The sequence below is a fragment of the Dendrobates tinctorius genome, unplaced genomic scaffold, assembly GCF_039654945.1.
Source record: "Dendrobates tinctorius isolate UK_male_01 unplaced genomic scaffold, ASM3965494v1 ptg000035l, whole genome shotgun sequence".
Classification (NCBI taxonomy): Eukaryota; Metazoa; Chordata; class Amphibia; order Anura; family Dendrobatidae; genus Dendrobates; species Dendrobates tinctorius.
In genome coordinates this window covers 58,759,369-58,781,393 of record NW_027361703.1, presented here as the reverse complement: position 1 = coordinate 58,781,393, position 22,025 = coordinate 58,759,369, and the positions used below count along the sequence as shown (strand labels likewise).

General features: G+C 48.9%; 1 protein-coding gene across 4 annotated transcripts in view; it reads left to right on the top strand.

The window, feature by feature from the left end:
- Positions 1 to 22,025, top strand: part of TRMU (tRNA mitochondrial 2-thiouridylase) — a 57,978-nt gene that overhangs the window by 4,285 nt on the left and 31,668 nt on the right. For 2 of the 4 annotated variants that reach the window (XM_073573507.1, XM_073573508.1), the window contains exons 2-5: positions 9,102 to 9,267; positions 9,371 to 9,477; positions 11,304 to 11,426; positions 11,510 to 11,682. In XM_073573507.1, coding sequence (XP_073429608.1) covers positions 9,102 to 9,267; positions 9,371 to 9,477; positions 11,304 to 11,426; positions 11,510 to 11,682 — 569 coding nt within the window. Of the gene's footprint in view, positions 1 to 2,119; positions 2,441 to 9,101; positions 9,268 to 9,370; positions 9,478 to 11,303; positions 11,427 to 11,509; positions 11,683 to 22,025 lie in introns of those variants that run through there. The other 2 variants (XM_073573509.1, XM_073573505.1) reach the window with 2 other exon arrangements.

Genomic DNA, 22,025 nt, shown 5'->3' with positions numbered 1-22,025 from the left:
CATACCAGATACACTGTAAATTACAATGTCCATAGCCATTATATCCCTCATGCCATGCTACAACCAGCAGTTGTAGTTCCTGTTTACCTACTCAGTATGTGAACCTCTTACCTGTATGTGGCCCTTGATTGGTTTATCTCCATAGTATAGGGACAGATGGCCTAGAGACAGCCGCCATCGAATGGGGGCACCATTTGCGCAGGTCCTTGGGTGCCAGCCTCCATGTTAGGTAGAATGCATACGGAGCAGTGGAAAACTAAAAGGGAAAAACAGTTCCCATTACCCCCTACCTGATCGGTGGGGTCTGATATGGGAATGTGTTTACCATCTCTGTATGTTGGAACCTCTTATACATACGTATTTCTCTGGATTTCTTGTCCCTCGTCCTACAGAGGATTGAGGGCCATTATGCATCTGCAATCATAAGTGATGAGACCTCCTATCAGGAGTATTCCAGCTACCAGGATGATGGCAAACCCTGAAAAGCCCGTCATGGATGTTTGGGATACATTTTGTATAAACAGGAGGAAAATGTAAGGAAAGTCAAGAGTTCGGCAATCCCTATATGTGGTGTGGCTGACCCGGTTATCACACGGCCATGCTCAGATTGCACCGTATTCTCATTCACTGAGATAATGACTTTCGGGTTTTCATTGGCTGTAAGCCATAATCATCAACATTAACAGAAATAAACACTTGAAATAGATCACTCTGTAATGACTCTATATAATATCAGTTTCACTATTTGCATTGAAGAACTGAAATAAATTAACTGATGATATTCTAATTTGGTGAGACGCACTTGTACTTGTCCAGATCTCCTGCTCATGTAAAACGTATCCCCAGCTGGGGTGAGTCTCCGCACACCTCGGTGGTCCATGGCCACAGGATGTCAGAGTTTTGACGAAATGTGATTCTCCCTAAGGCCATGTTCACACAGCCTGGGGGCTTCATCTTAATCCCCATAAAAATGGATTCCTGTTGTTTGTTTTTTAATGGGGACTCGGATGAATCTGGTTTCCATATTCTGTGATGTAGCAGGGCTTATATATATATATATATATAATATATATATATATATATATATATATATACCGGGTGAGTCATAAAGGACGGACGTTTTTAAACTAATCATAAAATCGTTAAATATTTATTAAATATAAATGTATTCACAGATTTGGTTACGTATACTAATAGCATTTGACAAATTCAAGTGTGGAAAACAACATCTGCCATGTGGTGGCCATTATCAGTGATGCATTTCCAAAGGCGTTCTTGGAAGTTGGCATCAACACGTTCCAACACAACTCTGTCGATTTGGGCAACTTCCACTCGAATAGCTTCCTTCAGTTCTTGTAATGATCGAGGCTTAAGCTTGTATACACGTGATTTGAGGTGACCCCATAAGTAATAATCGCACATGGACAGGTCTGGGGACCTAGGAGGCCAATTAATATCGCCAAACCTGGAAATGATGCGACCAGGGAAAAGAGGGCGAAGAACGTTCATTGTTGCTCCGGCTGTGTGGGCCGTTGCCCCATCTTGTTGAAACCACACACTAGAGATGGGGATATGTTGCCGTCGTAACTCAGGAACAAAGAAGTTATTTATCATGGCGATATAACGTTGTGAGTTCACGGTAACAGTATTGCCATTATCGCCTTCGAAAAAGTACGGACCGATCACGCCATATTTGCCCATAGCGCACCACACCGTTACCTTAGGGCTGTGCAGCGGTACGTGCCGTTCGTGGAGCCCCCGGTGGTCGTTTGTTCATTAGTGTACCTCGTGTACGGAGTGCTTCAACCCAACGTAGGATAGTGTTACGAGCGGGAACAGCTTGATTTCTGTGAATATTGAAATGACGCCGAAACTCACGCTGAACGGCTGTGATACACTCATTATTCTTGACAAAACTGTCGTACGCAAAAACGCGATGTTCTATCGTCCACGGCACCATAGCTTAAACTGAAACTAAAATAAAAACAATGCTTTCACCTCACAAACATAACCCCGCCTCCCGCACATCTCTACCTCCACCTGGTGGTGAGTTATAGCCACTTCAAATACATCCGTCCTTTATGACTCACCCGGTATATATATATATATAATGACACCCCCAGTGCAGCCGGTACTGATGCGGAGACAGCGCGTTACCCAGACCTATCACTTCACCTCGGTGTAGATGGGAGCTGCGCCACCTGGCGGCAGCGTCTGCTCTTACACCAGCTGTTATCTATAGCTGGGAACTCTTCCTTGTACCCGAGTTTCTGGTCGGGCCGTTATAACTTCTGCACCGTCCTACAGCTGTAAGCGCCGGTGTGACTTTCCCTGAGAAACACATGTGACACAGGCGACATGCAGACGGTGAGGCATGTGGTGTGCGCGATGTCTGGCGGGGTGGACAGTGCAGTGAGCGCCCTGCTGCTGCGGAGGAGAGGTGAGGGGATAGTGCGACTCCTGGAACCAGTCACACTCCAGTGATTATCTGTGGACAGTGACCTTCTCTGAGAAGTGATGGGAGGGTCATGGTGTGAGTGTGCTGCAGGAGGGTGTGCCAGTGATGGGAGGGTCACGGTGTGAGTGTGCTGCAGGAGGGTGTGCCAGTGATGGGAGGGTCACGGTGTGAGTGTGCTGCAGGAGGGTGTGCCAGTGATGGGAGGGTCACGGTGTGAGTGTGCTGCAGGACGGTGTGCCAGTGATGGGAGGGTCACGGTGTGAGTGTGCTGCAGGACGGTGTGCCAGTGATGGGAGGGTCATGGAGTGAGTGTGCTGCAGGAGGGTGTGCCAGTGAGGGAGGGTCACGGTGTGAGTGTGCTGAAGGATGGTGTGCCAGTGATGGGAGGGTCACGGTGTGAGTGTGCTGCAGGACGGTGTGCCAGTGATGGGTCACGGTGGTAGTGTTCTGCAGGACGGTGTGCCAATGATGGGAGGGTCGTGGTGTGAGTGTGCTGCAGGATGGTGTGCCAGTGATGTGAGGGTCATGGAGTGAGTGTGCTGCGTGATGGGAGGGCTACGGTGTGAGTGTGCTGCAGGACAGTGTGCCAGTGATGGGAGGGTCATGGAGTGGGTGTGCCAGTGATGGGAGGGTCATGGATTGAGTGTGCTGAAGGATGGTGTGCCAGTGATAGGAGAGTCACGGTGTGAGTGTGCTGCAGAACGATGTGGTAGTGTGCTGCAGGACGGTGTGCCAGTGATGGGAGGGTCGTGGTGGTAGTGTGCTGCAGGATGGTGTGCCAGTGATTGGAGGGTCATGGAGTGAGTGTGCCAGTGATGGGAGGATCACGGTGTGAATGTGCTGCAGGACAGTGTCAGTGATGAGAGGGTCATGGAGTGAGTGTGCTGCAGGACAGTGTGCCAGTGATGGGAGGGCTACGGTGTGAGTGTGCTGCAGGACAGTGTGCCAGTGATGGGAGCGTCATGGAGTGAGTGTGCTGCAGGACGGTGTGCCAGTGATGGGAGGGTCATGGAGTGAGTGTGCTGCAGGACGGTGTGCCAGTGATGCGAGGGTCATGGTGTGAGTGTGCTGAAGGATGGTGTGCCAGTGATGGGAGGGTCGTGGTGTGAGTGTGCTGCAGGATGGTGTGCCAGTGATGGAAGGGTCATGGAGTGAGTGTGCTGCGTGATGGGAGGGCTACGGTGTGAGTGTGCTGCAGGATGGTGTGCCAGTGATGGGAGGGTCATGGAGTGAGTGTGCTGCAGGACGGCGTGCCAGTGATGGGAGGGTCATGGAGTGAATGTGCTGCAGGACGGTGTGCCAGTTTTGGGAGGGTCATGGAGTGAGTGTGCTGCAGGACGGTGTGCCAGTGATGGGAGGGTCATGGAGTGAGTGTGCTGCAGGACGGTGTGCCAGTGATGGGAGGGTCGTGGTGTGAGTGTGCTGCAGGACGGTGTGCCAGTGATGGGAGGGTCGTGGTGTGAGTGTGCTGCAGGATGGGAGGGTGTGAGTGTGCTGCAGGACGGTGTGCCAGTGATGGGTGGGTCATGGAGTGAGTGTGCTGCAGAACGATATGCCAGTGATGGGAGGGTCACAGTGGTAGTGTGCTACAGGACGGTGTGCCAGTGATGGGAGGGTCATGGAGTGAGTGTGCTGCAGGATGGTGTGCCAGTGATTGGAGGGTCATGGAGTGAGTGTGCTGCGTGATGGGAGGGCTACGGTGTGAGTGTGCTGCAGGACAGTGTGCCAGTGATGGGAGGGCTACGGTGTGAGTGTGCTACAGGACAGTGTGCCAGTGATGGGAGGGTCATGGAGTGAGTGTGCTGCAGGACGGTGTGCCAGTGATGGGAGGGTCATGGAGTGAATGTGCTGCAGGACGGTGTGCCAGTTATGGGAGGGTCATGGAGTGAGTGTGCTGCAGGACGGTGTGCCAGTGATGGGAGGGTCGTGGTGGTAGTGTGCTGCAGGATGGTGTGCCAGTGATTGGAGGGTCATGGAGTGAGTGTGCCAGTGATGGGAGGATCACGGTGTGAATGTGCTGCAGGACAGTGTCAGTGATGAGAGGGTCATGGAGTGAGTGTGCTGCAGGACAGTGTGCCAGTGATGGGAGGGCTACGGTGTGAGTGTGCTGCAGGACAGTGTGCCAGTGATGGGAGGGTCATGGAGTGAGTGTGCTGCAGGACGGTGTGCCAGTGATGGGAGGGTCATGGAGTGAGTGTGCTGCAGGACGGTGTGCCAGTGATGCGAGGGTCATGGTGTGAGTGTGCTGAAGGATGGTGTGCCAGTGATGGGAGGGTTGTGGTGTGAGTGTGCTGCAGGATGGTGTGCCAGTGATGGAAGGGTCATGGAGTGAGTGTGCTGCGTGATGGGAGGGCTACGGTGTGAGTGTGCTGCAGGACGGTGTGCCAGTGATGGGAGGGTCATGGAGTGAGTGTGCTGCAGGACGGTGTGCCAGTGATGGGAGGGTCGTGGTGTGAGTGTGCTGCAGGACGGTGTGCCAGTGATGGGAGGGTCGTGGTGTGAGTGTGCTGCAGGACGGTGTGCCAGTGATGGGTGGGTCATGGAGTGAGTGTGCTGCAGGACGGTGTGCCAGTGATGGGAGGGTCATGGAGTGAGTGTGCTGCAGGATGGTGTGCCAGTGATTGGAGGGTCATGGAGTGAGTGTGCTGCGTGATGGGAGGGCTACGGTGTGAGTGTGCTGCAGGACAGTGTGCCAGTGATGGGAGGGCTACGGTGTGAGTGTGCTACAGGACAGTGTGCCAGTGATGGGAGGGTCATGGAGTGAGTGTGCTGCAGGACGGTGTGCCAGTGATGGGAGGGTCATGGAGTGAGTGTGCTGCAGGACGGTGTGCCAGTGATGGGAGGGTCATGGAGTGAGTGTGCTGTAGGACGGTGTGCCAGTGATGCGAGGGTCATGGTGTGAGTGTGCTGAAGGATGGTGTGCCAGTGATGGGAGGGTCACGGTGTGAGTGTGCTGCAGGACGGTGTGCCAGTGATGGGAGGGTCATGGAGTGAGTGTGCTGCAGGATGGTGTGCCAATGATGGGAGGGTCGTGGTGTGAGTGTGCTGCAGGATGGTGTGCCAGTGATGTGAGGGTCATGGAGTGAGTGTGCTGCGTGATGGGAGGGCTACGGTGTGAGTGTGCTGCAGGACAGTGTGCCAGTGATGGGAGGGTCATGGAGTGGGTGTGCCAGTGATGGGAGGGTCATGGAGTGAGTGTGTTGCAGGACGGTGTGCCAGTGATGCGAGGGTCATGGTGTGAGTGTGCTGAAGGATGGTGTGCCAGTGATAGGAGAGTCACGGTGTGAGTGTGCTGCAGAACGATGTGGTAGTGTGCTGCAGGACGGTGTGCCAGTGATGGGAGGGTCGTGGTGGTAGTGTGCTGCAGGATGGTGTGCCAGTGATTGGAGGGTCATGGAGTGAGTGTGCCAGTGATGGGAGGATCACGGTGTGAATGTGCTGCAGGACAGTGTGCCAGTGATGAGAGGGTCATGGAGTGAGTGTGCTGCAGGACAGTGTGCCAGTGATGTGAGGGCTACGGTATGAGTGTGCTGCAGGACAGTGTGCCAGTGATGGGAGGGTCATGGAGTGAGTGTGCTGCATGACGGTGTGCCAGTGATGGGAGGGTCACGGTGTGAGTGTGCTGCAGAACGATGTGCCAGTGATGGGAGGGTCACGGTGGTAGTGTGCTGCAGGACGGTGTGCCAGTGATGGGAGGGTCGTGGTGTGAGTGCGCTGCAGGATGGTGTGCCAGTGATGGGAGGGTCATGGAGTGAGTGTGCTGCGTGATGCGAGGGTCACGGTGTGAGTGTGCTGCAGGACAGTGTGCCAGTGATGGGTGGGTCATGGAGTGGGTGTGCCAGTGATGGGAGGGTCATGGAGTGAGTGTGCTGCAGAACGATGTGCCAGTGATGGGAGGGTCACAGTGGTAGTGTGCTGCAGGACGGTGTGCAAGTGATGGGAGGGTCATGGAGTGAGTGTGCTGCAGGACGGTGTGCCAGTGATGCGAGGGTCAAGGAGTGAGTGTGCTGCAGGACGGTGTGCCAGTGATGGGAGGGTCATGGAGTGAGTGTGCTGCAGGACGGTGTGACAGTGATGCGAGGGTCATGGTGTGAGTGTGCTGAAGGATAGTGTGCCAGTGATGGGAGGGTCACGGTGTGAGTGTGCTGCAGGACGGTGTGCCAGTGATGGGAGGGTCACGGTGTGAGTGTGCTGCAGGACGGTGTGCCAGTGATGGGAGGGTCATGGAGTGAGTGTGCTGCAGGACGGTGTGCCAGTGATGGGAGGGTCATGGAGTGAGTGTGCTGCAGGACGGTGTGCCAGTGATGGGAGGGTCATGGAGTGAGTGTGCTGCAGGACGGTGTGCCAGTGATGGGAGGGTCATGGAGTGAGTGTGCTGCAGGACGGTGTGCCAGTGATGGGAGGGTCATGGAGTGAGTGTGCTGCAGGACGGTGTGCCAGTGATGGGAGGGTCATGGAGTGAGTGTGCTGCGTGATGGGAGGGCTACGGTGTGAGTGTGCTGCAGGACAGTGTGCCGGTGATGGGAGGGTCATGGAGTGGGTGTACCAGTGATGGGAGGGTCGTGGTGTGAGTGTGCTGCAGGACGGTGTGCCAGTGATGCAAGGGTCATGGTGTGAGTGTGCTGAAGGATGGTGTGCCAGTGATGGGAGGGTCACGGTGTGAGTGTGCTGCAGGACAGTGTGCCAGTGATGGGAGGGTCATGGAGTGAGTGTGCTGCAGGATGGTGTGCCAATGATGGGAGGGTCGTGGTGTGAGTGTGCTGCAGGATGGTGTGCCAGTGATGTGAGGGTCATGGAGTGAGTGTGCTGCGTGATGGGAGGGCTACGGTGTGAGTGTGCTGCAGGACAGTGTGCCAGTGATGGGAGGGTCATGGAGTGGGTGTGCCAGTGATGGGAGGGTCATGGAGTGGGTGTGCCAGTGATGGGAGGGTCATGGAGTGGGTGTGCCAGTGATGGGAGGGTCATGGAGTGGGTGTGCTGCAGGACGGTGTGCCAGTGATGCGAGGGTCATGGTGTGAGTGTGCTGAAGGATGGTGTGCCAGTGATAGGAGAGTCACGGTGTGAGTGTGCTGCAGAACGATGTGGTAGTGTGCTGCAGGACGGTGTGCCGGTGATGGGAGGGTCATGGAGTGGGTGTGCCAGTGATGGGAGGGTCACGGTGGTGTGAGTGTGCTGCAGGACGGTGTGCCAGTGATGGGAGGGTCATGGAGTGAGTGTGCTGCAGGACGGTGTGCCAGTGATTGGAGGGTCACGGTGTAGTGTGCTGCAGGACGGTGTGCCAGTGATGGAAGGGTCATGGAGTGAGTGTGCTGCAGGACGGTGTGCCAGTGATGGGAGGGTCATGGAGTGAGTGTGCTGCAGGACGGTGTGCCCGTGATGGGAGGGTCATGGAGTGAGTGTGCTGCAGGACGGTGTGCCAGTGATGGGAGGGTCATGGAGTGAGTGTGCTGCAGGCTGGTGTGTCAGTGATGGGAGGGTCCGGTGCTAGTGTGCTGCAGGCAGTGTGCTGTTGGTGAGGGGTCTCCATGTGAGTATTACTGCATTAAAGTGAAATGTTGTTCCTGTCATCCACACTTATGAGGGCACGCTGCCAGCTTTCCCCACACAGTACCGTCACTTGGGTCTGGACTTCTCAGCAGACGTGATGTCTGTTCCTGTGGGGCCATATAGTGCTCACTACACCACACTGCTACCTGCCATCCCTATTTCCTGGTACATGTTAATAAATTTGCTCCTTGATGTTCACGGCCCTGTCTTAGAGGGGACAAGCCTTGCCCCCACAGAAGCTGGTGACAGGAGCAGAACTATAAGGGTATGTTCCCACAATCGGTAACCGGCAGCGCTTTGTACGCAGCATATGTCCGCTGCATCCAAAGCGCTGCCGACTTTTGAATGCAGATGATTCCGCATGTGTTTATTGAACCGTGCACATTCACCGCCGCGTCCTATACATTGTTCGGGTGACATTTATCTTTTGGAGTCTCGTGTCTCTGCAAGAGAAAGACATGCTGTGGTCTGGAAAGACGTGTCCCATGTCCGTCTCCACATTTACGCAGCTGGCGTCGGTGCACGCATAGTGGGCATGGCATTTCTTGAAATCCCATCCTCTATGCTGTAACATCTGGACGTTGCGGATGTACGCACTACGCAGCATACAACCCGCAGCGTTTACTGACCATGGGAACGTACCCTAATAGTTACAGTTACACCTCAGATGGGAGCCTAGGGGGTGTCCAACCTGTCTCATTGGTCCATATGAGAAGACCAATATTAAACACCTGTGATGTTCGGGACCCCTGTTGACACTCCAATGCAAAATCTACAAGTTGTGCCACCTGTGCTAGGACACAGTTACAGCTGTATCCTAGGCCACATTTACATATCCGGTATTGTGCCATCGATCATCTGTATTTCAAGATGATAAATGGTTTATGGTGGCCGTGCAGATCCCAGGCATTGTTTATCCAGTTCTCACTAGAAAGGGACACGATCATATTGTTCCTATGTGCGACCACGTTTCCGCTGCACTGTACGTGGGCCGGTGTCCCCGTGGGCCGGCTGCTGACTACTGTTACCACTTAGTAGCACGTGTGACTATCTCGGTGTGCAGAACGCTCCCACGTAATGTGTTGCTGTTCTTTAGGTTATCAGGTGACCGGTGTCTTCATGAATAACTGGGATTTGGTGGACGAGCACGGTGTGTGCAGTGCGGAGAAGGACTGTGAGGATGCCTACCGGGTCTGCCAGAAGCTGGATATCCCCTTCCACCAAGTGTCCTATGTGAAGGAATACTGGCATGATGTGTTTAGGTAAGTGGGGTGACCCGCTGGGCAAACAGGGAGGCACAGGTTCTCCCTCCTTATGCTTGTGTAGAACACATTGACTGTATTAATTGTTCTGTGTTTTTCTTAGTTATTTCCTCAGTGAATATGAGAAGGGAAGGACCCCGAATCCAGACGTGTTGTGTAACAAGCATATTAAGTTTAACCACTTTTTAAACTACGCTATTGTAAACCTAGGTAAGACCATGTGTGCTACCAGCTCTGATCTAAGGAAGAACTTTCCACATCTGAAAAGACTGTTCCATACATTACAATGGGGTTGTTTCTGTAGACCACATTCACTGCGGGTAAACGTATACTGGCATCTTGTCCCTGTGTCCTGATAATATCCCTGATGGACATCTTACAGTCTATTATGTACTGGGTGGAAGAGAATTTAACAATTCACAAGCAGAACTATGTTCACTATACTTGTTGTTTAGTTCTTATATAATCACAATTCTGGCAGCCTGCAGCCCCAACAAGAAAGCGCTTACTGAAGACTGATTTATCTCACCCGTATGAAGCAAGATGCCTTTAACGACAATCAACACTGACAATTTCATTTTAGTCACAGAGCATGAAGATGCAGGCGTGTATTAGATCCTATTTAGGTTAAACATGTCAAAATAATGGATGCTCATTAGAGTATGGCTCCAGCCGGAAATGAGCCCAAACTCAAACTCAAGTTTTTATGCACAGTTTGCTTCTCTTCCTACAACTAGAGGCAGCTAATGGTCATTCAAACTTCTTAAAACAATTTCTGCTTAGAGGGTATATTAGTAACAATTATCACCTACTCACAGAATAGGTCAGATCTGGGACCCCAACAATTGCGAAGATCCCTGTTTGAATGGACTGACAGTTGTGTATTTGCTAGGCTATAACGGTCATGTCCCATAGACCATAAAAGGAGTGGCACCATGAATGGATGGCCACTGCTCCACTAAAACTAGGGCCTTGGGACCCCCCATTCACAAGATCTTGTAAGTCCCAGCAGGTTCCCAGAATCATCACCTATCCAAATGAAGATTAAAGGGTGTGAACATCCCTCTAATAACTTTTAAAGGGAAACTGTCACCTCCTGGGACACTTTTCAGCTATTACTTTGGGCATACAGGTAATAAAAATGTTACCTGTATGCCCATAGTAATAGCTGAAACATGTCCCAGGGGGTGACATAATCCCTTTAATATGTTCTGAACCAACCAAATACCTGTGATGGTGTTATATCCAGAATTGATTAGATTGCATAATCCTACATTTACCACAATAGGCTGAAACATAAAGAAAAAACGCAGTATGACAAACGTGCAAAAATACTCTGTTGTAAAAAATACATAACACTAGACAGCCAGTACTAGTAAAAAATAACTAGAACAGGGTATTTAGTTGATACGTTTTTTGCAAAAATGTATACGAAGTCACTCCACCACATCACGGTAACCCTTTTCGGAGCAGTCCTATCTAATGTATTTAAAACCTGATCATGTGAAAAATACCTGCATGAGCAGGATTCAGAAAGGCACTGCACGGTATGGGCACGCTGGGCAACATGGCTGTTGTGCATATCCCACAAGAGAGAGGCGGGGATCTCCCAAAGCTTGCATAAGCAAGAAATTAGTGGATTAAAAACACATGAGACATGCACAAGAATGTACAGGTCAGTAAGAAACCACACCACCTAAAGACTGAAACACAAAGAAAAAACGCAGTATGACATATACGTGCAAAAATACTCTGTTGTAAAAAAAATACATAACAGTAGACAGCCAGTGCTAGTAAAAAATTATAAGAACAGGGTATTTAGTTGATACGTTTTTGCAAAAAATGTATACGAAGCCACTCCACCACGTCACGGTAACCCTTTTCGGAGCAGTCCTATCTAATGTATTTAAAACCTGATCATGTGAATAATACCTATATGAGCAGCCTTTAGGTGGTGGGAACAGTTTCTTACTGACGTGATCATTCTTGTGCATGTCTCATATGTTTTTAATCCACTAATTTCTTTACCACAATAGGGGCTGATGCTATAGCTACTGGGCACTATGCAAGAATATCACACGAGGATGAAGAAATATTTCAGCACCCATATATAAGGACTCCGCAGACTCTATTTAGGAACAGATTTGAAATAAGGAACAGTAAGTATTTGGTAATAAACTATTTGTTATAGTATTGTCATTGTCAGGTACCCTCTACCACGTGTACTTTATCCAATGTACAGATGTGACTCTTCTTCAGGCTGCTGACCATTTCAAGGACCAGACCTTTTTCCTCAGTCAGATATCTCAATATGCATTGCGAAAAACCTTGTTTCCACTTGGAGGTTTGTCGAAGGACTTTGTGAAGAAGATTGCAGCAGAAGCAGGATTTCATCATGTTTTAAAAAGAAAAGAGGCAAGCAATGTACATGCAAAGCTTAAACATTGCATAAAGACAATCGGCCATCAATTAATTATCCTCCTTGAAAATATGGAAAAAGTTTTGTCTCCGATATCTGTGCTGCCTTCTAACCCCCATGGTAATTGTCTCTGCACTGCCACAATAGACCTCTAGCTTACATGGCACAGAGGATTCAGGCTTTTCCTTCAATCAAAGCCAGACATATGAAAATGTTGTAGCACAGAAGGGAGAAGATGGAGGGATCCCATGTTAATATTCCCGATAATTTCCAGTGGTGTGAAACAGTGTTTGCCCCATTCCTGATTTCCTATACTTTTTCATGTTTGTCACACTTAAATGTTTCAGATCACCAAATAAATTTAAATATTAGACAAAGATTATACAAGTTAACACAAAATGCAGTTTTTAAATGAAGGTCTATATTAAAGAGGTTGTCCACTACATTGGCTAATGCCCCCACTGATTTAAACCTTGTGAAGAAGTATTTTTGTAAATACCTCTCATTGTCATCTATGCCTGTGAGCAGCACGAACGCTGACTGCTCACTCGGCATCATGTGACCCCGGCTGCAGCTACCGTTGACATCCGCTGATGTCACATCAAGTTCTGGATCTCCCGCATTCTTCCTGATGTGACCCAGACGTGCACCCCTCCTGATTGACTTGGCTGTGCACAAAGTTTCACCACACTTCATTACAAGGTTTAATCGGTGGTTGCATTATAGAATGTAGTGGACAACCTCTTCAAGGGAAACAGAAATCCAAACCTACAGAGCCCTGTGTGCAAACGTGTTTGCAGTCCCACTATCCAACTCCCCCCCCCCCCCCCCCCTTAAAACATAAATTAACTGTAGTTTAACACCTCTTTGGGAAACAGTTCAAATTCCCTAGCCACACCAGGCCTGATTACTGCCAAACCTATTCTCAAGCAAGAAATCACTTACCAGCCTGACAAGGTGAAGTAGACTAAAAGACTCTCAAAAGCTAGATCTCATGCAGCGATTAAAAGAAATTTTTTCAACAGTATTTACACAAGAAAATCCCATGACGGATTACATGATCAGTGATAAAAATTCACCATTAAATGTCACCAGCTTAAACCAGCAGGAAGTACGGCGGCGTCTAAAAATCACTAAAATTGACAAATCCCCGCGCCCGGATGGGATGCACCCCTGAGTACTGCAGGAATTAAGTACAGTCATAGACCATTATTTTTAATCTTTAAAGATTCCATAATAACAGGGTCTGTACCACAGGACTGGCGTATAGCAAATGTGGTGCCAATATTCAAAAAGGGGGACAAAAACTGAACTTGGAAATTATAGGCCAGTTAGTTTAACCTCAACTGTGGGTAAAATCTTGGAGGGTTTTCTAAGAGATACTATACTGGAGTATCTGGAGAAGAATAACCTCATGACCCAATATCAACATGGGCTTACAAGGGACCGTTCCTGTCAGACTAATCTGATAAGCTTTTATGAAGAGGTTAGTTCCGGACTGGACCAAGGGAATGCAGTGGACGTAGTGTACATGGACTTTTCAAAAGCTTTTGATACGGTGCCACACAAAAGGCTGATACATAAAATAAGAACAATGGGGATAGGGGAAAATATGTGTAAGTGGGTTAAGAGCTGGCTCAGGGATAGCAAACAAAGGGTGGTTATTAATGGCGCACACTCGGACTGGGTCACGGTTAGCAGTGGGGTACCACAGGGGTCAGTATTGGGCCTCCTTTTTAACATATTTATTAATGACCTTGTAGGGCATAGAGAGTAGAATTTCAATATTTGCAGATGACACGAAACTCTGCAGGGTAATCAATACAGAGGAGGACAATTTTATATTACAGGAGGATTTATGTAAACTAGAAGCTTGGGCTGATAAATGGCAAATGAGCTTTAATGGGGATAAATGTAAGGTCATGCACTTGGGTAGAACAAACAAGATGTATAATTATGTGCTTAATTGTAAAACATTGGGCAAAACTGTCACTGAAAAAGACCTGGGTGTATGGGTGGACGACAAACTCACATTTAGTGGCCAGTGTCAGGCAGCTGCTGCGAAGGCAAATAAAATAATGGGATACATTAAAAGAGGCATAGATGCTCATGAGGAGAACATAAATTTTACCTCTATATAAGTCACTAGTGCCACCACACTTAGAATACTGTGTACAGTTCTGGTCTCCAGTGTATAAGAAAGATATAGCTGAACTGGAGCGGGTGCAGAGAAGAGCGACCAAGGTTATTAGGGAACTGGGGGGTCTGCAATACCAAGACAGGTTATTACACTTGGGGTTATTTAGTTTGGAAAATCGAAGGCTTAGGGGTGATCTTATTACAATGTGTAAATATATGTGGGGACAGTACTAATGATCTTTTTACTCTTAGACCTGTGACGGGGACAAGGGGGCATCCTCTACGTCTGGAGGAAAGAAGGTTTAAGCATACTCACAGACGCTGATTCTTTACTGTAAGAACAGTGAGACTATGGAACTCTCTGCCATATGATGTTGTAATTAGTGATTCCCTACCAAAATTTAAGAAGGGACTGGATGCCTTTCTTGAAAAGTATAATATTACAGGGTATATGCACTAGTTTCCTTACTATTGCGTTGATCCAGAGAGCTAGTCTGATTGCCGTGTGTGGAGTCGGGAATAAATTTTTTTCCCCAATGTGAAGCTTACTGTTTGCCACATGGGTTGTTTTTTGCCTTCCTCTGGATCAACATGTTAGGGCAAGTTAGGATAGGATATGGGTTGAACTAGATGGACTTAAAGTCTTCCTTCAACCTTAATTACTGTGTTACTACAGTATGTTACTAAATGAGAAAGTAGTTGACATCTAACAGGCTGGAAAAGGTTATGAAGCCATTCCTAAAGCTTTGGGACTCCCAGCGACCAACTGTGAGAGCCATTATCCACAGACGATGAAAACATGAAACAGTGGTTAACCTTCCCAGGAGTGGCCGGTCGACCAAAATTACACCAAGAGTGCAGTGACAACTCATCCAAGAGGTCACAAAAGACCTCACAATAACATCCAAAGAACTGCAGGTCTCACTTGCCTCAGTTAAGGTCAGAAATCATGACTCCACCATAAGAAAGAGACTCCGCAAAAATAGCTTGCATGGTATAATTCCAAGACGAAAACCACTGCTGAGCAATAAGAACATAAAGATTAGTCTCAGTTTTGCCAGAAAACATCTTGATGATCCCCAAGACTTTTGAGGGAATACTGTGTGGACTGACGAGACAAACGTTGAACTTTTTGGAAGGTGCCTGTCCCATTACATCTGGTGTAGAAGTAACAACAAACAGATAGGCGAGCACCACCAGAAAAGGGAGGATCACTTGTTACATGCCAAAAAATATGCTGACTAAAGAACTGAAGAAAAGAGGCATGAATATAGGGGATCACTGAAGATAAATCGCAAAACTTCTTTATTAACCCCTTTCTGACATATGACAACGTACTATTCCGTCCATGTGCCCTGGAACTTAATTCACATGGACAGAATAGTACTTCATCACCGATCAGCCGTGCTCACGGGGCGAGCGAGGCTGATCGCGGCCAGGTGTCAGCTGATTATCACTATGTGCCAGGAGTGGTCACGGATCGCTCTCGGCACTTTATCCCCCGGCACACTGCAATCAAACATGATCACAGCGTTCCGGGGGCATAGGGAAGCATCGCGCAGGGAGGGGGCTCCTTGCATGCTTCCCTGAGACCCTCAGAACAACGCGATGTGATCGCGTTGTTCTGAGGGTTTCCTTCCTGCAGGACGGCAGATCCAAGATGGCCGCGGGGTCCTGCAGGGAGGTGACTTGTCAGTGCCTGCTGAGAGCATGACCTGAGAAGCCTACTCTGCTTGTCAGATCGCTGATCTGACACAGTGCTCTGCAAAGGGTCAGATCAGCGATTTTATATAATACAGTGATGTCCCACCCTGGGACAAAGTAAAAAAGTGAAAGGAAAAAAAAAGTGTAAAAAAATTCTTAAATAAAAAAAAAAAATATTTCCCAATAAATACATTTATATAAAAAAAAAATACAAGTACACATATTTAGTATCGCCGCATCCGTAACGACCTGCCCTATAAAACTGTCCCGCTAGTTAACCCCTTTAGTGAACCCCAAAAAAAAAAAAAAAAAAAAAAAAAGGCAAACAATGCTTTATCACATACCGCCAAACAAAAAGTAGAATAACACGTGATCAAAAAGACGGATATAAATAAACATGGTACCGCTGAAAACATCATCTTGTCCCGCAAAAAACGAGCCGCCATACTTCCTCATCAGTTAAAAAATAAAAAAGCTATAGCTCACAGAATAAAGCGATGCAAAAATAATTACTTTTTATCTAAAATTTTTATTGTATAAAAGCGCCAAAACATAAAAAAATGATATAAATGAGGTATCGCTGTAATTGTACTGACCCGAAGAATAAAACCGCTTTATCAATTTTACCACACGTGGAACGCCCCCCCAAAAGAAATTAATGAATTGCTGTTTTTTGTTCATTCTGCATCCCAAAAATCGTAATAAAAAGGGATCAAAAATGTCAAAATCGTATCAATAAAAACGTCAACTAGTCCCGCCAAAAATAAGACTTCAAATGACTCTGTGGGTCAAAATATGGAAAAATTATAGCTCTCAAAATGTAGTGATGCAAAAACTATTTTTTGCAATAAAAAGCGTTTTTTAGCATGTGACAGCTGCCAAACATAAAGACCTGATATAAATAGTAAATCAACCCCCCCTTTATCACCCCGTTAGTTAGGGAAAAATAATAAAATGAAAAAAAATGTACTTATTTCCATTTTCCCGTTAGGGTTAGGGCTGTGTTGGGGTTAGGGTTGGAGTTAGAATTGGGGGGGGGGGTTTCTACTATTTAGGTACATCAGGGGCTCTCCAAACGCGACATGGCAATTTTGCGTTGAAAAAGTCAGACGGCGCTTTTTCTCTTCTGAGCTCTGCAATGCGCCAAAACAGTGGTTCCCACCCACATGGGGTATCGGCGTACTCAGGACAAATTGCACAATAACTTTTGGGGTCAAATTTCTCCTGTTACCCTTGGGAAAATAAAAAAAAAAATTGGACCTGAAATAATTTTTTTGTGAAAAAAAGTTAAATGTTAATTTTTTTTTTTTTTTTTAAACATTCAAAAAATTCCTGTGAAGCACCTGAAACGTTAATAAACTTCTTGAATGTGGATTTGAGCACCTTGAGGGGTGCAGTTTTCAGAATGGTGTCACTTTTGGGTATTTTCTGTCATATAGACCCCTCAAAATGACTTCAAATGTGATGTGGTCTTTAAAAAAAAAAAAAATGGTGTTGTAAAAATCGCTGGTCAACTTTTAACCCTTATAACTTCCTAACAAAATAAAAATTTGGTTCCAAAACTGTACTGATGTAAAGTAGAGATGTGGGAAATGTTACTTATTAAGTATTTTGTGTGTCATATCTCTGTGACTTAAGGGAATGAAAATTCAAAGTTGAAAAATTTGCCCCAAATTTTCATTTTTTTTCACAAATAAACGCAAGTTATATCAAGGAAATTTTACCACTAACATAAAGTACAATATGTCATGAGAAAACCGTGTCAGTATCACCGGGATCCATGGAAGCGATCCAGAGTTATTACCTCATAAAGGGACAGTGGTCAGAATTGTAAAAATAGGCCCGGTCATGAACGTGCAAACCACCCTCGGGGATAAAGGGGTTAATATACACACAATTACAATCATTAAAAACACACCACTATTTATGCGCATGGTATCTCCTGTCTCGCCACCTATATGTCACCAATAAAAGCCCTATAAATAGGGTCCAGTAAAGCACACCATCAAAAGCAATATTTCAGATGCATAGTATAGATAGACCTAGACAATGATAAATAGTTAACGTGCTACTGTGCTGACCAAGTCTAGCCCACCTTGGAAAAGATCAGAGGGCTCACGTATGACTGTATGGAGCATGCTACGAATAGAGCATTTGATAGGTAAGGTATATAAGGTAGCTGAGCCTGAGTAGGGGCCCAGGATCATGATACTACCTGTTGAAAAAGTAGTGCCTGTAGATGGATAGCGTAGTCTTGTAAGCAGGAAGGATCTGTGATGGAGGTGTGGGCGGCAGAAGAGAAAAGCGCAAGGGTCGCTCGACGCGTGTCGCCAGCATACTGGCTTCCTCAGGGGCTTAGGTTGTAGTTCTGTCTGGTCAACTCTAAATATCTTAAATAATTAGAAGCAATAGAGAGCACCTGGATGGACCTACCGGGCGCCGCAGGCTTGCGTGACTCACTGTCCGTACTCCCAACCCTCCCCACCCACCCTCAGAAGTGAAGTGTAGTTGTTGTAGTAACTAGGGACGCACTTAAAAGGTGCATGCGTAAAATTTCTTATAGATTCTCTTGGAACCGCCGACTTGTGGAAAGCAACATCTGCGCTTCCCTGCAAATGACGTATCGCAATCAAAGGTTACAGTAAGAAGGGACGCTTATCTAAAGCATATAAGAAATAAGGAGCGGTTGTGTGCATACAGTGAGTGCAAAAGTAGAGCTCAATTAGTTGTACAAACCAAAACATGTACGCATCCGGGAAGCATATGACCTGAGTTTGTCCATTGTTGGGGATTAGGTGAAGACCATAGTGTTAGGAATCTGTGTCCTGCCATACATATGCAGAGATCCAGATCCTCACATTTGTCTCCAGAGGCTAAGTCCTTTCAGCCAGCTTCTGAGCATGCTCATGGAATGAGCTCCCACTGGAGTTCAGGAGTCAGGTGCTCAGGTCCTGCTCCTGATTCCATTGGTTCAGCTCAGGGCTCTGGAGATTTCTTGCAGGTCCCGTACGCCATAAAAAGTGCGCATGGCCGCTATGCCATGCGCTAGTATTTTCCATACTTGCTGCTGTGTGCTTGGTGATGGATGCTTAGTCTGGTGGATGACTTATTATGAAACCCCTTCCCTCTGATATTACGTTTGTGTGAGTGATTGGGTACAGCCAGTATTGCGCTAGCGCCAGCGCGCTCAAGCATCTCCTGTTGCAGCAGTCAGCGTCCTGCATTTGCGCCTGCAGTCATTTTGGCGTTCGCAGTTGCGACGCCGTGCTCACGTCCTACAACGGTAAGTCCACTCGGGTGTAGTGACGTCTTTTAACTACTCCGATTATTGACTACCGTACGTGTGCCGCTGAGTATCTGAGAAGGTTACTCAGACTCAGCGTTTTTGTATTTGTTATTTGTGCAGCTCTGTGAGTCCTAACAGAGCTTGCTTTAGTTCACTAGGTGCAGTTCAACCCTGTGCACACTACCGCTGTAGTGCTCTGCCTCCCTTAGCAGCGGTTTTGCCATCTGCCGCACGGTGGACCCCGAGTGGTGAAGGCACTTTAATTATTTTTTTTAGTGCCTTCCGCCACTCATAACATAATACTAGCGCCAGGGTCTGGCTAAGAGATGGCAGATCAGCAGCAGCTGTTACAGCTTGTGCGTCAGCTCGAGGCTCGTCTTGCTACCCTGGAGAGGTCTCTCGCAGCTGCGCAGGCTACAGATGCTGCCGTCCAGGCACTCACGGATGCGGTAGGGCGTATGTCCATGTCCACCCTTGCGCAGACAGTTACCCGCCTCCCGTTGCCCGATAAATATGCTGGGGATGGCGCCTCCTGTAGGGGTTTTATCAGCGAGTGCTCGATACACCTAGAGCTGCTGGCAGCGCAATTCCCTACGGAGCGGGCTAAGGTGGCTTTTGTTATCTCCCTACTGTCGGGCAAGGCGCTGGAATGGGCTACGCCTCTGTGGGAGCGTGGCGACCCCGAGATTCGGACCGTTGCTAACCTGCTATCTGCCATCAGGCAAGTTTTTCTCGGTCCTCGGGTCACGCATGATACGTCCCTGCAGTTACTCGCCCTTACTCAGGGGTCACTCTCGGTCAGCCAGTACGCCGTCCGTTTTCGGACACTGGCGTCCGAGTTAGAATGGTCCGACAAGGCCCTAATCCCCGTTTTTTGGCGAGGTCTAGCGGAGCATGTGAAAGATGCTCTCTCAACTAGAGAGATACCCACCAGCTTGGAGGAGCTAATCTCAGTCTCCTCACGTATCGACCTCCGTTTTTCGGAGCGCGGTATGGAGCGGGCTCACTCCAAGCGCAAATCCGTTTCGGCTCCCAAATTTTTCGTTCCCCTTGAGCTAGACGAGCCAGAGGTTCTACCTCCTGAGCCCATGGAGGTGTCTCGTACCAACGTTAATCCAGACTCTGAACAAGAATCCATCTGCGGTTGTCATCATGTCGGTGCGGTTTCTCCGGAAGCCGGCTCCCCGCAAAGGTTAGTCTGGACCGGTTATCGAGACCTTTGTCCCTCCTCATCTTAGGGCTCAGGTGCTCGCCTGGGCGCATGCGCCTAACACGCACCACCATCGGGGCTATGTGCAGGTCTCAAAACTATTGGCTGGTGCGTATTGGTGGCCCCATAGAGCTCGGGACATAAAAAAATTTATTCAGGCTTGCACCTTATGTGCTCAGCCTAACCCTCCTAGGCAGAGGGTGGTGTCATCTGCCGACACGCGGCGGCGTGCCTCTGTCACTCCCGCCCCTACTATCTCCCAAGTGTCCCTCTTGAAACCTGGTGACCTTGATTCCTCTGATGCCTTCCAGGTGTCTGGGGTTACTGTATCTCCTACCGGGACACCAAGCTCGCCCTCGGACGAGTTTGAGCCCTATGCCACCATAGGGCACAGGGTATTCGCCCTGAAGGCTCAGGGAGGAGGGGGCCTTAGGGGGGGGATAATGTTAGGAATCTGTGTCCTGCCATACATATGCAGAGATCCAGATCCTCACATTTGTCTCCAGAGGCTAAGTCCTTTCAGCCAGCTTCTGAGCATACTCATGGAATGAGCTCCCATTGGAGTTCAGGAGTCAGGTGCTCAGGTCCTGCTCCTGATTCCATTGGTTCAGCTCAGGGCTCTGGAGATTTCTTGCAGGTCCCGTACGCTATAAAAAGTGCGCATGGCCGCTTTGCCATGCGCTAGTATTTTCTATACTTGCTGCTGTGTGCTTGGTGATGGATGCTTAGTCTGGTGGATGACTTATTATGAAACCCCTTCCCTCTGATATTACGTTTGTGTGAGTGATTGGGTACAGCCAGTATTGCGCTAGCGCCAGCGCGCTCAAGCATCTCCTGTTGCAGCAGTCAGCGTCCTGCATTTGCGCCTGCAGTCATTTTGGCGTTCGCAGTTGTGACGCCGTGCTCACGTCCTACAACGGTAAGTCCACTCGGGTGTAGTGACGTCTTTTAACTACTCCGATTATTGACTACCGTACGTGTGCCGCTGAGTGTCTGAGAAGGTTACTCAGACTCAGCGTTTTTGTATTTGTTATTTGTGCAGCTCTGTGAGTCCTAGCAGAGCTTGCTTTAGTGCACTAGGTGCAGTTCAACCCTGTGCACACTACCGCTGTAGTGCTCTGCCTCCCTTAGCAGCGGTTTTGCCATCTGCCGCACGGTGGACCCCGAGTGGCGAAGGCACTTTAATTATTTTTTTTTTTTTTTTTTAGTGCCTTCCGCCACTCATAACACAGTCTTTCAATAACCCCACCCATGCAACCTTACATCTATTACTGGCTGACTCTCCATGGTATATTGCAGATAGAATGCTGTTCATCTGCTGTATGTATGTGAATATAATGTTCGTTTATCGGTCGTCCATGACAGCACCACCTGAGAGAGGGGATCCGCCCTTCAGGAACAGGAAACCTACAGATACAAAAGGGCGGCACCTCTCCCACGCATCAGTTGGTTTCCTGTTCCTAGAGGACGGGACTTCCTTCAGATCGTCCATCATGGAGTCGTCGAGGGATTCCCAGGCCGGCTGACCGACTCAGGTAGCGGGGGGATCTCCTACCTCGGTCAAGCTCGGGGTACCTGGAAGCGCCACGGTGGGGCCGGGTAGGTCGCCACGGCAGTGGTTAGAGCAGGCGGAGCAAAGGGTCCGGTGGACAGCCGTCTCCAGAATGTGGGCACCAGGTATGTATGCAGGCCCCTCCTGATGCATTTTCCCCCGGGGTCCGGTCTCAAACCCCCTCTGGCCAGGTCGGCGGTTGCGTCCGGTCGCCAAGCGCAGGCTGGCGCGCATGGGGGCGGCGGGCATACCGGAGCCGGGGGCGCCGTGCCAGCTCCTTTCCGCGCGCTCCCGCGGCCTCTGACGCGCGGCGGAAGTGACGCGGTGGAAGGGGCGGGGCCGGGAACGCCAAAACCGGAAGTCGGGTGCCGGCCGACTTCCTAGTGTGCGCGGCGATCCGGGGGGACGCGCGGTACCCGAGGCGGTGGGGGGGACGGTTCATGCGGGG